The following is a 16,909-nucleotide window of genomic DNA, read 5'->3' on the forward strand; positions in this document are numbered from 1 at the left end:
CAAACAGGATATAACGTCCATTGGATGACCGGCGGCCGAGAAGCTTAGTCCTGCATTGACCTGATTATTGTATCTCAACTGGATCTTAAATTGACATCAGAAGCCATTCGAAAGCTACCTTAACTTTTATATGTTTTTAATAAAAAAGGGTATACTATTGAATATTGAAATTTAGAAAATATATATTTTTTGTAAAGATCTTGATAATAACTATAGTCTATCCCATGATATTTTAATGAAAATACGCATACCTGTAAAAGATATGCACTTGAAATCGATGAAAGGGATATCTTGATGAAACATTATCATTTTTACTCTTACAAAGAAAAACAAGAACGAAAACAGTTTTGTTACGGAGAATTATTATCTGAGTTCTTCCATGTCTGTTGTAATGCCTTGTATTAAACTCTGACCAGCTGGGGGGGGGGGGCGTTTTAAAATAGAAATTTTGGGGTGTTTTCATAATATTGAATGAACATCGTTTAAACCCCGAGCTATTTATAAAATATCAAATAATTAAAAAAAAATTGTGTCATAAACATCTTGGGACTGAGAATAGACATGAGCACAGTGGATGGTAGGTCGGGATGTACAGCTTGTCGTGTATAGTCCTTACAAAGGTGGCCAGTCGTAGGAAGACGCTCAGTAGGACGGCGGGGGGCACATTGGACAGCCGTCCGCCCACATCCTTTGTGATGTCATGGATCAAGCCCACTAGTACCATGATCCCAAGCATGAAACTGATTCCCTGAAAGATACACAAACATGTAAAAGTGGACTCAAATGTATATAAAACTCGTCAATTTAAGCAATATTTAGGCCACTTTGAAATGTTTTGCTTGCCCTATCCAGATTCAATTATTCGACTTTGGATCAGAACGATATTATCCTTTGTTTAACTGAATGAACAATTTAATTTGTACACCTTGTCCAATGATTTGACAGCATGATTTGTTGCTTACAGTTTGATGAAGCTGAGAGCAATCGCAGGGGTACATTGTAACTTAAAGATTTGATGGCACTGGGGTTTTTTGCTGGGTTAACTTCTAGAATTGTTTGGGCTGAGGGCGTTTGCTGTGATTACTTACAGATTTGATTACACTGAGGGTGTTCGCTGGGATTACTTATAAATTTGATGGCGCTGAGGGCGTTCGCAGCGATTACTTACAGATTTGATGGCGCTGAGGGCGTTCGCAGCGATTACTTACAGATTTGATGGCGCTGAGGGCGTTTGCTGGGATGTTCCTTTTCCTGTTGTCGGAGTGGTACAGGAAGTAGCAGTAGGGAGGCAGAGTCAGCCATAACCAGGCGCACGGGATCCACGTCAGCACTGTCGTCTGGAAGCACGGCGGCACGCGGGGCCATGGACTGTTCACAAACTCCGTGCTGTTCTGTAGAGAGTAAAAGCATTACAGACATCATTGGGGGAGAGCTTCTTAAACAGGTCCTGTTAAATGGGTAACAATTGAAACACGACTCCCCAGTCACACTCATACAATATTCTTCTTTGAAGCGGGGCGTGGCAAACCTTACGGTGATACTGCAGCATCGACAAGGTATAGTGGAATATTTAAGTATCAAGGACTTAGTTTCATGTGCGTTCTGCAAGGACGAGGACGCTTAAGGCGTTGGATACCCGCCACTAAGAGCAATGAAGACTTACAATTTACAAATGAAGGCAAACTATTCTTTTCTGGCATGTTTGGATTGTTTATTGTTTAATTTTTCACGATGCAAAGAAATTTAAAATTTGACTTATGACAATCACAAAGACACATAACACAGACCTGAACATCAGACTTATGACAATCACAATGTAACGATTTTAAGTTATGTAATGTTGAATCATGCGTACGGCACATGATAGCTGTGTTTGTATTGTCGCCTAGCAACCAGCGGAGATTGTCACGTGACCCACAGAGGGTATATAAACGAGCGCATCGCAGCTGCAGCGTTCTTTTCCCTAGCAGTCTTCATAGAGAAGAGAGAGAGAAATTGCGAGACTAAGGTACGGTTTTGGTAGGTGGGTTGCCTTGAGAGAGAGGCTTACCACATTTTCATAGTTAATAGGACCAACCGTGTTTGCCACTAGTTGGTTATTATAGAGGCTGTCCTCTCGGAGGTTAGCCTGGCTTAGTCGTCGCTGATACTCTAGTAGTATTAGGGAAGGGGTACGCCTTTAGTTAGAGGTTGTTCACTGTCCGTCCTGCATAAGGCATTAACACAGTGACTGCCTCTACTAAGGGTTTACCTCTTCAGTAGGTTACCCAGCTAGGGCGTGCCGCGGGTATTCACTACCGCCTGAATAAGGCATATAATAGTGTTTACCTCGTGGTATTGATAAAGTTACAATCCCGGCCGACCAGATTCATTTGTGATTTTACCCTAAGTAAGGGAAGGCCATTTTGTAAATATTTGTAGGCCAATTGTAATCACTAATCATTTTAGAGAGGAAAATTATTATTGTTCGATATTTTCTTTATATTCAACCCCCAGACCCTAGAATTGACTAGGTACGGACCCCTCGACACGTTACAAAAATAAATGGTGGCAGCGCGGTGGGATCTGGGTAACTGTTGAATTATTAGCTGATTACTTTATGTGAATTTTGGTCGGAATAAATTCTTTTGATTGTATTGTGTTTAATTTTAAATTATGATGAGCGCATTAGAAAAAGAATTGCGGCAGTTGCATGACGGGTTGCCTAAGACAGCTGAGAAATCGCACGCCAGAGATTCAGGCATACCTGACAGCAGGCACACCACATTACTGGGTGAAAAGTCATATAAGAGTTCTGGTGCGAAACCTAAGCAATTAAAGAAGACCACCAGTTTTCTTGGAGATGACGAGCCTAGTTTTGTGGAAAATTTCAATGAGCTGACAAACCGCAAGCAACGTGTATCAAGTACACCATATATCGACTCTGCAGCCATTGATGACCCAGATGACTCAAGGCCTTACAAGGACAATGTAACACGCAGGCGTCAGAAAAAGGATGACAATGAGCCCGTCCGATCAGGAGTTAAGGCAGACAAGTTTGATGGTAGTTCATCCTGGGTTGATTTCAAATCACATTTTGAAATTTGTGCCGCCCTTAACAAATGGTCTGTTTCAGACAAGGGGATGCATTTGGCGGTATCATTGAGGGGTCAAGCCCAGGGTGTTTTAGGAAACCTACCAGAGGGTGAGAAGTGCAACTACAGACTATTGTGCAAGGCGCTTGAAGAGAGGTTCTCCCCGACAAATCAGACAGAGCTCTATAGAGCTCAACTGCGTGAGAGACGACAGAAAGCCTCAGATTCATTGCCTGAATTAGGTCAGGATATAAGGAGGCTTTCCAATCTTGCCTACCCAACAGCACCAGTTGAGGTAAAAGAGACGCTTTCCAAAGAGCAGTTTATAGACGCCCTGAGAGATAGAGACATGCGTCTAAGGGTTCGACAAGCAAGGCCCATTGATCTCAATGATGCCGTGAGACATGCTGTTGAGTTGGATGCTTTTCAGGCGGCAGACCATCGAATGCACGACAGTCCAACCTATGCAAGGTCTACACAGAGTGATGAAGAAAAGTTAGACCCAATATCGGTGTTGACAAAGGCGGTACTTGACCTTCAAAATGAAATAAAAATTCTGAAGAAAGACAGAGACCATCCCACAGTAGATACGCATAAAAGAGGCGGACAAAAATCTACTGTAGTTTGTCATTATTGTAAACGGGAAGGACATGTCAAAGCCAAGTGTTTCAAGTACTTAAAGTTATTAGATAAGACAAAGAGTTCAGACCAAGGTCCATCGAAGAATGGTCTGCCTAAATCCAACAAACCAAATACAAAAAGTTCTGCAGGAAGGTCTGGTGTCACCTACAAAGTTGGAGAGGCTGGCATGTTTTTACATGCATTAGTAAATGGCAAAGCTGTTAAATTGCTGGTAGATTCAGGAGCTACCCTGAGCATATTATCTCCGGATATCTTAAACTCCGTTGGTTTTCGGAACTCACAGCTTGTGAGGCTGAGTAGACCAATAGTAACTGCAAATGGTACACCACTAAAGACTGACGGTCTACTAACAATCAACATGCAGTTAGGGAATGACAATTTTGCACAAGCGTTTGCCGTTGCAGAAATAGGGGTTGATGGTATACTAGGTCTTGATTTTCTGAAAGACCACCATTGCTTCATAGATATGGAATCCCTGTCACTGAAAGTAGGAGGCAAACGGCATGCTTTACACATGGAAGGTAAAATTGGCTGTTGCAGGGTCACATTAGCAGATGATGTTTGTATACCACCGAGTTGTGAGGTTGTCGCCAAGTGCAATGTTTTACCTCCAATATTTGATAAAGTCCCAGAATTAGGTCTAATAGAACCTTCATGTCGGTTTATGGAGTCAGACAGAGCCTTAGTAGCGCGAGCTCTTGTAACTGGAGAAAAATTTGCACCAGTTAGAATGTTGAACTTGTCTGATCAAGTTCTTAATGTGTATAAGGGGACATTAGTGGCAAACCTGGTGCCAATAGAAAATGTAGAGGATGTAAAGGATGATGAATGCTTTGACGACAATCAACGAGCAATGCCTGATCACCTCCATGATCTTTACGAACGAACAATAAAAGGAATGGGTGCCAAAGATGCCAGTTTGATATATAAGTTTTTAATGCGGTATTCAAAGTTATTTGCTGTATCAGATGCAGAATTAGGGAAGACAAATGTGACTGAGCATAAGATTGATACTGGAAGTGCACAGCCCATCAAACAACGCCCAAGACGACTTCCATTTCACATGCAAACAGAGGTTGATAAACATGTGGATGACATGATGAAGAGAAATGTTATTGAAGAGTCAACAAGTCCATGGTCGTCACCTGTCGTCCTTGTTAAAAAGAAAGACGGTACAACCAGATTTTGCGTCGATTATCGCAAGCTTAATGGCGTGACAATCAAAGACGCTTACCCCTTGCCAAGGATTGACGACTCACTAGATCAGTTGAATGGAGTCAAGTGGTTTTCCACTCTTGATTTAAACTCTGGATACTGGCAAGTGGAAATGTCTCCGGATGATCGTAGCAAGACAGCTTTTGCTACAAGAAGAGGCTTGTATCAATTTAAGGTCATGCCATTCGGGCTTTGTAATGCCCCGGCAACCTTTGAGCGTCTGATGGAGACAGTTCTAAGAAATCTTCAATGGGATATCTGTCTAGTGTATCTAGATGATATCATTGTGGTAGGAAATACTATAGAGGATATGATTCAAAATCTTACTCTAGTGTTCGACCGCTTACTGGCTGCTGGTCTCAAATTAAAAGCGCGTAAATGCACATTGTTTGCAAAAGAAGTAGAGTATTTAGGTCATATCGTATCTGAAAGAGGGATAGCAACGAGCCCCGAAAAGATCAAAGTGGTTAAACAGTGGCCTATTCCATCTAACCTCACTGAGTTAAGGTCATTTGTAGGCTTCTGCAGTTACTATAGAAGGTTTGTGCCAAATTTTGCAATGATTGCAAAACCGTTACATGACTTGACGAAGAAGAATATAAGCTTTAGATGGAACGATGACTGTCAAAATGCCTTCGATAGGCTAAGGAAAGAACTAGCGACAGCTCCAGTTTTAGCTCACCCCGATTTCGATCAAGAATTCATACTTGATACTGACGCTAGCAATGAAGCCGTAGGCGGGGTGCTCTCGCAAATACACAATGGAGTAGAGAGACCTGTAGCATTTGCGAGTAAAAGTCTATCGAAGTCTGAAAGGAAGTACTGCGTTACTCGCAAAGAACTCTTAGCTGTTGTGCTATTCGTCAAACATTTTCGACAATACTTGTATGGCCGAAAGTTTAAAATAAGGACTGACCATAGTTCATTAAAATGGTTGATGAACTTTAAAGATCCCCAGGGGCAGCTGGCTCGTTGGATAGAAATGCTGTCAAGTTATGACTTCTATATAGAACATAGGCCAGGAAAGTTTCACAATAACGCGGACAGTTTGAGCAGAATGCCATGCAAGCAGTGTAAGAGTGATCATAGACTGGGTTGCCTTGCTTTAAAGCAGGATTCAGACAATGCCTTTGGTTTCACAGAAGATGTTACTTTGAGTGAAATGCAGGATTCCGATAGAAATCTAGGTATGGTAAAGAAGTGGTTGGCAAATAAAAAGCGTCCTGAATACAATGCCATATCAGGGGAGTCCATGACTGTAAAATCGTTATGGTCTCAATGGGATAGATTGATTTTACATGAAGGTGTTCTATACAGAAAGTGGGATGATTTGATTTCAAAGAGTCAAAAATTACAAGCTGTAATCCCAAACGAAGAAAGGAGAACAACTCTAAAATTCTGCCATGATGATCGAGCAGCTGGTCATCTCGGTGTGCATAAAACCTTGGCAAAAATACGACAGTCTTACTACTGGCCGGGCTTGCAAAGAGATGTCAGACAATACATTAGAGGTTGTGAGGTTTGCACCAAGAGGAAGGCGCCTACTATGACAAATAAAGCCCCGATGCAAATAATTGGTTCAGGATCTCCTATGGAAAGAATAGCCACTGACATTCTTGGAGAACTGCCTGAGACTGATAATGGCAACAGATATATACTAGTTGTAGCTGATTATTTTACTAAGTGGACGGAGTGCTTTGCAATGCCTAACATGGAGTCGAAAACAGTAGCTACAAAAATTGTAGAAGAGGTGATTACTCGACTTGGTGTCCCAGACACAATACACTCGGATCAAGGTCGACAATACGAAAGTGAACTTTTCCAGGAGACATGTAAGCTACTTGACATTCAAAAGACACATACGACTCCCTACCACCCACAGTCAGATGGTATGGTAGAGCGTTTTAATCGGACTTTAACAACGATGCTCAGTGCCTTTGTAAATCAGCACCACTCCGATTGGGATGTCCATTTGCCATATGTTATGATGGCCTATCGATCATCCATACAGGAAACTACTGGGATGACTCCAAATATGTTAATGTTAGGCCGAGAGACAAAGACGCCACTAGATGTTATGTATGAACCACCTCGTAACATTAAACAGTCTCCGTCAAACAAATGGGTATGGGAACTCCAAGAACGCCTAGAGATTGCTCACAATGTTGTCCGAGAGAATATTGGACAAGCCATGGTTAGACAAAAGCACTACCATGATAGAAAACTGAAATGGAAAACATTTGTTAGCAGTGAAGAGGTATATGTTTTCTTTCCGAGACGAAAGCCCGGGACCTCTTCAAAATTTACAAGCTATTGGCAAGGTCCATATAGGGTTATCAAAAAGATGTCTGACATAACGTATTTGATCAACTGTGGTCCTAAAGGGGGTGAACAAGTTATACACGTTGACCGTATGCGAAAGAAGTATCCGCAGGTACTTTCAAATGAGGAACTTCCACCACTAGAGGAAGATCAAGAGCCACTGGATAAAGAGGGCAAAGATGATGTTGCATATGATAGCCCTGTCCGTAATAATAGACCTGTTAGAGATAGAAGGCCACCTAAATGGCTTCATGATTATTATGTTGATAAACCAGATAAATAGTGTTAAGTATGATAATGTCTGTAAGAGTACAGTGACTTATACTCTTTTCATTTGTTGTAGATGGCAAAGACTAAGACCACTCCAAATTATGAGTTTCGGCGTTGTCCAATGTGTTCCTATTCAGCAAGAAGTGAAGAAGACTACAAAGGACACGTCTTCAAGTGTGCTATGCGGACCTTCCAATGTCCTGTGTGCGACTTCTGTAATAATAAAGAAGCTAACCTGAAGCGACACATGAAGAGATGTCACCCTGGCCTAGCCAAGGAAGAAGTCGTTAAGTTGGGAAGCAAGGAGGATAAGTGTGAAGAAGTGAAAGAACAGCGGGAAGACGATTGGCTTGCTCAAGATCCGGGAGATCTTATTGGAGAAATTTCAGATGAGGATAGCGATAAAGACGATGATGGAGACACCACGAGTGATAAAGAAGCTGAATCTCAAGAGAAAGAGGTAGATGAAAGTTTGCTTGAGGGAAGGATGTTTAGGAAGCCGACAACGCCTTCGCTTCCGATAATTAGTAAGCGGAAATCCTCGGATGTTCACTTGTCTCCTGCACAACCTAAAAAGTTGAGAAAGGAGGATCAAGCCGTGCAGACTTCATTAGGTGGTGAACACTTTGGAAACTCGTTTGGAAGCAGGAGGGACTGCGGAACTCAAACGGATCCTTTGAAAAGAATCCTGACAACGAGAACTGTCAAGAAGTTCAGAGATGGAAATGTTGACACTAAGATCGTTTCTAAAGAAAAAGTTGTGTTTGATATGTGAATCATTTGAAATGCACTTTTTAAAGGAAAATTGTTTATTTCTGCAAAGTTAAGAAACTTTGTAGTTTGAGTACTGATGTTAAATAAATATAACTTGGTAGTTTTCACATTTTATTTACATGCGGGTCGCATGTCATCGAAGGCGTGGGTAGTGTAACGATTTTAAGTTATGTAATGTTGAATCATGCGTACGGCACATGATAGCTGTGTTTGTATTGTCGCCTAGCAACCAGCGGAGATTGTCACGTGACCCACAGAGGGTATATAAACGAGCGCATCGCAGCTGCAGCGTTCTTTTCCCTAGCAGTCTTCATAGAGAAGAGAGAGAGAAATTGCGAGACTAAGGTACGGTTTTGGTAGGTGGGTTGCCTTGAGAGAGAGGCTTACCACATTTTCATAGTTAATAGGACCAACCGTGTTTGCCACTAGTTGGTTATTATAGAGGCTGTCCTCTCGGAGGTTAGCCTGGCTTAGTCGTCGCTGATACTCTAGTAGTATTAGGGAAGGGGTACGCCTTTAGTTAGAGGTTGTTCACTGTCCGTCCTGCATAAGGCATTAACACAGTGACTGCCTCTACTAAGGGTTTACCTCTTCAGTAGGTTACCCAGCTAGGGCGTGCCGCGGGTATTCACTACCGCCTGAATAAGGCATATAATAGTGTTTACCTCGTGGTATTAATAAAGTTACAATCCCGGCCGACCAGATTCATTTGTGATTTTACCCTAAGTAAGGGAAGGCCATTTTGTAAATATTTGTAGGCCAATTGTAATCACTAATCATTTTAGAGAGGAAAATTATTATTGTTCGATATTTTCTTTATATTCAACCCCCAGACCCTAGAATTGACTAGGTACGGACCCCTCGACACGTTACAACAATGACACCTAAAACAGACATGAACATCTGACTTATGACAATCACAAAGACGCCAACATATACATGCACATGGTGTCTTTGTGATTGTCATTATGACCACGCCCATCGGGTATCTGCACATAACCAACAATATTAAATGGGGTAACTACTACTTAATCACAGGGGTCCAAATTTCCCAGTCTGTATTGAACTTATCCATTTCACTTCTTTCTATTGCACAGAATTGGAATACTTTATATAACTGTTTAAATTCATTCATAAGGGCATTTACTGGTAATTGGTTTTTCTGGCACCTACTTCTGTATATGTATTTTTTTATCACGAAGAGTACAATATTGAACACTTTTGACTTCAAACCATCTAAGACACCAAAAATAAAAGTTTTATTATCAAGGACTAATCTAATTCCTTTAGAGTTGCAAACTCTAACAAATTCTGCTAGTAAATGCTGTACCCTTGGACATTCCCATAATATTGTTTCCTCAGCATCTTCACAAAAGGTACATATATTAGTATCCATGTTACCCATTTTATACATAAAACTGTTTGTTGTTAATATATAATGGTTTATTCTGTACTGCAACCATTGAAATTTAGAGTCGAGGTAATTGTAAAAGGTAAATGAAATGCATTGTATTGAAGCCCATTGTTTTTTTGTAAAATCAAAATGTCTACTCCATTTTTCCTTCCCACTGGTGTTACATTTGTCTGATTTAATATATCATACATTGGTTTTGAACCTTTTTTTGTTAATACAAAGGTTTTAATATTAAATGGTATAAAAGGTTTGAAAACTTCATTTCTGATTAAATTGTATTTCCTGAGATCTGAAAGTACAGCTTATCTTACTCCCATATATGTTAAATAATTTGTTTGAATATTAAATTTTCTTTTTAACATTTCAAAATCTATAAAGTTTTTATTTTCATCAAACAAGTCAATTACACATCTTACTCCTTTAACATACTTTGATTTATGAAAAAAGGACTGATTTCCTATCTTAAATTTATTATTGTTCCACAATGGCTGGCAACAATAATCATGCCAGGATTTTACATTTGACTTATCTTGGATTTCTTTAAAAGCTATGGTAACTTCCTTCCAAAAATCATTTCTTAACATCATTTCCTGCATTTGCAATATATAGTATGAACCTGTATTTCATTACTTTTCTATATTAATAGTATTCTCCAGTAGTGTTTTCCATTTTGAATTATTATCCTTAATTAATCTCCTAATCCAAGTAGACTTTAATCCTTTAATATAGGAATTCATATCAACCATCATTAACCCACCATGTTCATACTTCTGAGTACATACTTGTCTTTTAATTTTATCACATTTTGAATTCCAAACAAAATTGAATAGAATATTGTTTAATTCTTTTATTGTTTTACTCTTAGGGTTTGGTAAGGCTATAAATAAGTGGTTTAATTGTGAAATTAAAAGAGACTTAACCAGTGTTATCCTTCCAATTGGAGTCAAGTGTCGTTTGCTCCATTGTTCGATTACAGATTTTATCCTAACAAGTTTCTTGTCATAATTAAGTTTTATAATTTTATCTAAATCTACATCATAACATATGCCCAAAAGTTTGAATTGAGTTGTCCATTGAAAATTCATTTCTGAACAGCTTTTATCTTCAGAATAGTTCTTACTCCCTATCCACACAATCTGAGTTTTTCTTGGTTTATTTTAAGACCAGATAATTTATAATAGTCATCTATTTCTTTCATGGTTGCCCTTAATGATTTTTCAGATCCATCAAGGATTATTGATGTATCATCTGCATATTGTGATATTAAATAATGGGTGTTATTAATTTTGATTCCTGTAATATCTTCATTATTTTTAATTTTAATTGACAATATTTCCGCACATAAAAAAAAATATAACGCGATATTGGATCACCTTGTCTACAGCCTCGCCCAAGTTTGATAAAAGGCCTGCCTGGGACACACAGGACATAGCATTACATTGAAAAGTTTTAATCCAGTTACAGATTTAAATGGGCCAAAATTAAAATAATTGAGCGTATTTTGTATAAATACCCAAGCTACAGAATCAAAAGCTTTCTCAAAATCAATCAAAACTAATACCCCTGAAATATAATTATTTTCTGTATAGTTCATCAGATCATAAATCAATCTATTATTTTCCCCATTATATCTTCCAGAGATGAAACCAGTTTGGTCATTTAATTTGATCTCATTGGCTCGAGCTCTTTAGTAATAAATATAGCCTACCGATTTCGAATTTAGCGCTAAATATATTGTTTTTGTGATCGGCTTCGGCCGATCACTATTGTGTCCATATGAGGCATCCGGCAAATGCTTCCACGTGCGCAAACATTCCGCTTGCATAAGTAGTTCTTATAAATACTTGAAGTTTGGTTTAGTATTTATATAACATTTTACTCATTTTTATTAACCGGGTTTTCCAACGGAAAAATCCGGTTATTAAAATGGTGAAAATGGCGGGCGGGCGGGCGGGCGGGCGGCTGTCAAAAGGGTACCCTCATTGTACGGATAACTCCTCCTACAGTTTTCAAGATAGGAAGTTGTTCTTTTGCAGATCAATTGTACATATATCAGAGGTGTGCATATTGCTAGGATTTTGATTTCCGATAATTTATCGAAAAAATACCAGCTTTTGAACTTAGTCATTTTTTGGCAAAATATTGCAGATAGGGTACCCTCATTGTACGGATAACTCCTCCTACAGTTTTCAAGATAGGAAGTTGTTCTTTTGCAGATCAATTGTACATATATCAGAGGTGTGCATATTGCTAGAATTTTGATTTCCGATAATTTATCGAAAAAATACCAGCTTTTGAACTTAGTCATTTTTTGGCAAAATATTGCATATAGGGTACCCTCATTGTACGGATAACTCCTCCTACAGTTCTCAAGATAGGAAGTTGTTCTTTTGCAGATTAATTGTACATATATCAGAGGTGTGCATATTGCTAGGATTTTGATTTCTGATAATTTATCGAAAAAATACCAGCTTTTGAACTTAGTCATTTTTTGGCAAAATATTGCATATAGGGTACCCTCATTGTACGGATAACTCCTCCTACAGTTCTCAAGATAGGAAGTTGTTCTTTTGCAGATCAATTGTACATATATCAGAGGTGTGCATTTTGCTAGGATTTTGATTTCCGATAATTTATGAAAAAAATACTAGCTTTTGAACTTAGTCATTTTTTGGCAAAATGTTGCATATACATGTAGGGTACTCCATTTCACTGGATAAGGGTTGACATGGATTATGGATATAGTTTACATAAAAGAAAACCCGGTTTGCTGTCACATTGACAGCTTTTCACTTGTTTCAATTCATTTACCATAAGAGATGCAAACATAAATAAAATACAGTTCGACCTGTTAATTCAAGAATGCACATTTTGTCTCACGCGTAAGAATTTCGATCGAAAGATTCATTCAGTAATGCAGTTGACCTCGATGAACTGACCTCAATCATAAGAAGATGCTCCATGAACTGACCTCGATCTATTGATGTTGCATAATAGAAGCTAGGAAGACGGCTTGATTTATAAACAAGATTACGTTATAATGCGACCTCAATAGCAAGTTATGATGGCATTCAATTTTTTTTCAGTCGCATTAAATTATTTTAATACAACTCTTTCTTTGTATACGTGTTAATGCTCTTTTAGAGCCCTACTCAGTATTCAGAAGAAGATACATTAAAATTTAATAATTACGTTAAAAATATAAACTACACAAGGAGTTTACGAACGGCTTTCCCCAAATTTATTTCAAAATTAAATTTGTTGACGGTTTTTAATGATGAATTTATGATGTACAGATTCAAAATATTCTATATTTTTTAAAAATACAGTACTTTTTAAAATATTTTAAATCAAACTGATCATGTTGATTGCTTCTTGCTATCAATATATCCAGGCACGTAGCATCGTTTTTGAAAGTGGGGGGGCCAGACCCATCCAAAAAATCTTGACAAGCAAAAAAAGGGAAATTTTAAGTTTTCCAAAAATCTTCAAAATCCTAATCCGTGGGGGGGGGGGGGGGGGGGGGGGGGGGGTGTAGACTCAGCTTAAAAAAAAAAAATTCTTCCCTACCAAAATATTTTTTCCTCCAAATCATGAAATTCCTAATCCGTGGGGGGGGGGGGGGGGGGGGGGGTGGTAACTTCAATTTGACTACTCATTTCCTAATTTTCATACCAATTTTTTACTAACTTCCAAAAAAGTGGGGGGGCCAACTCCATTATAATTCATTTTTTATGTGTAAATTTTAAAAAATTTGCTGCTGCGAGAAAAAGTGGGGGGGCCAGGCCCCCCCTGGCCCCCCCTGATGCTACGTGCCTGATATCATAATTGCCGATCATTCCTTTAAAAGGAATACTTGTTATTCTAATGAATGGAAAACACCCGAGAGAGTCGTGAACGAATGAGATCGCGTGTAACAAATCGCGATCGCCAAACCGGAAGTTCTGAGCAGTTTGGAGCTTAGTCTCGTTCAACCAGACGCTCGGCTGTCTCCGTAAATCTCTGCTCGTCGGAGATTTACGGAGACAGCCGAGCGTCTGGTTGAACGAGACTATTTAGAGCTGCACTTATTTTCGTGAGTGGTGAACCATGGATTATTAGGGTCATTGTCAGGGTTCTCGAGGGAGTGAGGATGAAAGTAAGGGGTGCTGGAAAGGGTTTCCGCGAAGCAGTGCATGAGTTACTGTCGCGATATACGGATTATGAATAAAGATATTGGGGGTTGAATCGGTGACCTAACGTTACATTTTTTACCTAAAAAAAGATGGAGACCTTGTGTTATTGTGTATAGTTAATAGACTTCCTGTATGAAACAAGCGCCTGTGTTCCTAATTAAGAAAACAAATTTTCGTTTCCTACAACTTTCAACAGTTGCATTAGATCCGATCATATGAATTTCAAGACATCTGATTGGACTAAAAACGTGTTTCAACAGTGAAGCAGTTTTATTTCATTGTTATTAAAATAACATCATGCATTTTAATTGAATTTGCTTTCTGATTACTTTTTGAAAACACCAAAGACGTTTTTTCTCCTACTTTCAATTTAAAATTTCGTTTTTTAGGGTTTAGCTCAAATCGTAGCCTGACATACTCATATCCAGGTCATTTCGTACCCAAAATTCAAATTAATTATTAGAATTCAAAACAAAAAAATTAAGTTACCACCATTAACCAATTCTATAAAAACTAAAGATAATCAAAAGTAAATTTTGTACACATCATAATCTTTGACAGACATGTTGTAAAATATTTCCCCATTCTAATCCCCCCCCCAAAAAAATGTGTAAATCATTCGTATATGATTAAAAAATACAATAAATATTCAAATTACCCCAAATCAGCCATGAAAATAAAAGCAAAAAGGAAGTTTTTTGGGGGGCAAGATGCATTATAAATACGTAAAAATTATGCATAATAGGAAGTACTTATCAGCATTCACAATCATAAATATGCATTGCACATTAAATGCAAGACATTTGTCAGACAAACTCAGATTAAATTATCCCCGAGTACCCAAACTCCGTCACCATAAGCAGAAAACATTCCGCGTTTCTCGGTAAATTATTTTTTGCGGTTTTTATCATGTATAATCTGAAACATTATTATTTATAAAATTATTAACAAAAATATTTTTATTATTATTTAAATAAGCCCTCTGAATACGACGTTTATCACACGCGCTATCATAACTTATGAACCTAACTCCGTCACCCACAAGATCTATGATACGTCAATGAATGAAGACACATTAACAATTTAACTTATGATGTGAATTAGCTAGGGTATCTCAATTCTCAAGTTTTAATGCAGAAATCAATCATTAAATCAGAATGTTTAATAATTCAGTGTTTGCCTGTTTGGATGACAACTTTTAGTGAATTTAGTGAACCAAAAATAATCTCAATATCTGTCCATACAAGTGAAATATTCTCAAGATAAAATTTATGTAATCATTATTCCTTGTCATTGTATTGGCTAGGATGTAATTTAACAATACGATATAATAAGATCACCCATCCAGAGTATTGGCTACCTCACACAAGTGTTCCTCCATGATTCGCCAACGGTCCGGACCAAGGTGTCTAGGGCCACTCCAGCGCGTAATGACCACGCCCACATTGTTTATTTGATTTGTTTTCATGTATTGGAGAAGGCGTCGGCCGGCACCATGCTCCCCGTCATCCCAGAAACTTTCATGAGTTTTCCCCGCAGAATCCACCTATAGATCAGAATACGGTGATCCGCCGCCGCAGAATATGGATCAACACACACCTTTCTGTACAGGCCCTGGACCTTTTCCACCGAGCTAACTTTTACACCCGTTGCAAAAAATTCGGAACCCGTAAGTTTAGTAGGCTGCGTAGAATGTGTTGGTAGTTGTAGGGCATCGATCGCGTCTGGTGTTATCTGCAGGGCATCCGCCATCTCAATCTTTGGAGCAGGATCTTGGTAATATTCACCATTAGGTAGGACCAACCGCCCTCGGTCCACCTTTGACTTAATTTTTTGCTACCGGAGAGAATCTGAAATGGCATATAACCTTTTGCGCTCTTCAAGTACTACAGCTAGGTGGGTCTTGTGATGTTATAAAGAATGGTAATTTAACCCTTTGTAGTTTGTTAGCTTTCTGTGCTTGCAGAATCTCGTCTTTCTTGCTTCTGTCTACCAATTTTGCGGTTATTGACACAGGTCTCGAGTTAATCATGCCCTTTACACTGTTCCTGTGAATACGAACAAACGAGACATGCACCCCTAAAACTTCATGAATTAGCTGAGGAATACTTTCTGATAGGTTCTCGCCGGGGGTGTAAGCAAAATTATGAATCAAAATGTTATCTCGCATTGAACGCGAACGTAAATCTGTTATTTCATGTTCGAGGTGGCCCATCTTTCGATCCATCTTAATAATCATCTCACGTAATAAATCGACTTCACCTGGAAGTTGCGCATTTTCAGAACGAATACAGTGAATCTCATCGTAATTGCATTCCGATTGTTCGGACACATATTTCAGTGATTTGACTACCCCAGAATCCTCATCTTCGATTATAGATTTTATTTTGGCAACATCGTCAACCAAAGATTCATATTTAAAGAGTTTGTGCTTTAAATTGTTTATCGAGGTCTGTAACTCCTGAATACGTTTGTTTACATCTTTGTTTACCTGGCTCGATGAACTCGGTGAACACTGCTCGGACTTTTTAGTGACCCTTTGTTGTTGTTGGTTTGTTGACATTTTCACAAATAAACGTCTTTTCGGTATTTAAAATTGTCAAAAACTATATCCGAAGATGTTCATAACTTACGATTAGGAATTCTGTAAAATCCCAAATAAGTTGTCACTGCAAATTACACTTTTTCGGCTAAAAATTTTCCGGTCAAATTTACATGGCCATTCCTCAGGTATATTTTAATTTGACGTTATTGGTTTTTGCCGTATGAACACTATTTTCTGTTCTTATTACTAGTTTATTAAGATATATACAATATAAGTGAATTAAAATATGTATGCATCGGTTTACCCCCTCAATGTCATTTTTAGAAAGCTTTTGAGGGTTTTCTTAATAGCCGGAATAGACATGTACTTTAACTCGCAAGTTTGAGTAATTAAATTTTGTTCAAACCTGTATAGCCTTTCTAGGTTATAGACATTTAATTCACTACTGATCCGTGTCGATGAATCCTACAAACTTATA

At 38.5% G+C, this 16,909-nt stretch overlaps 2 protein-coding genes across 5 annotated transcripts in view; one reads left to right on the plus strand and one right to left on the minus strand.

Moving 5' to 3' along the window:
• The window catches only part of LOC105335124 (ATP-binding cassette sub-family C member 3), a 30,804-nt gene that overhangs the window by 12,783 nt on the left and 1,112 nt on the right, over positions 1-16,909 (minus strand). For 2 of the 4 annotated variants that reach the window (XM_066080693.1, XM_066080692.1), the window contains exons 1-3: positions 15,247-15,515; positions 1,209-1,391; positions 617-748 (exon numbers count right to left, since the gene is read on the minus strand). In XM_066080693.1, coding sequence (XP_065936765.1) covers positions 617-748; positions 1,209-1,391; positions 15,247-15,354 — 423 coding nt within the window. In that variant the 5' untranslated portion in view covers positions 15,355-15,515. The other 2 variants (XM_034482850.2, XM_066080694.1) reach the window with 2 other exon arrangements.
• LOC136274197 (RE1-silencing transcription factor B-like) lies at positions 1,818-9,169 on the plus strand. The gene is made up of 2 exons (XM_066080696.1): positions 1,818-2,008; positions 7,597-9,169. Exon 2 carries the CDS (start codon positions 7,597-7,599, stop codon positions 8,296-8,298), a length of 702 nt encoding a protein of 233 aa, XP_065936768.1. The 5' UTR covers positions 1,818-2,008; the 3' UTR covers positions 8,299-9,169.

Source organism: Magallana gigas, chromosome 3 (assembly GCF_963853765.1).
Source record: "Magallana gigas chromosome 3, xbMagGiga1.1, whole genome shotgun sequence".
Taxonomy (NCBI): domain Eukaryota; kingdom Metazoa; phylum Mollusca; class Bivalvia; order Ostreida; family Ostreidae; genus Magallana; species Magallana gigas.

Excerpts from the sequence above, each read along its gene's own strand:
- LOC136274197 (XM_066080696.1), top strand. The coding sequence starts at position 7,597 with ATGGCAAAGACTAAGACCACTCCAAATTATGAGTTTCGGCGTTGTCCA.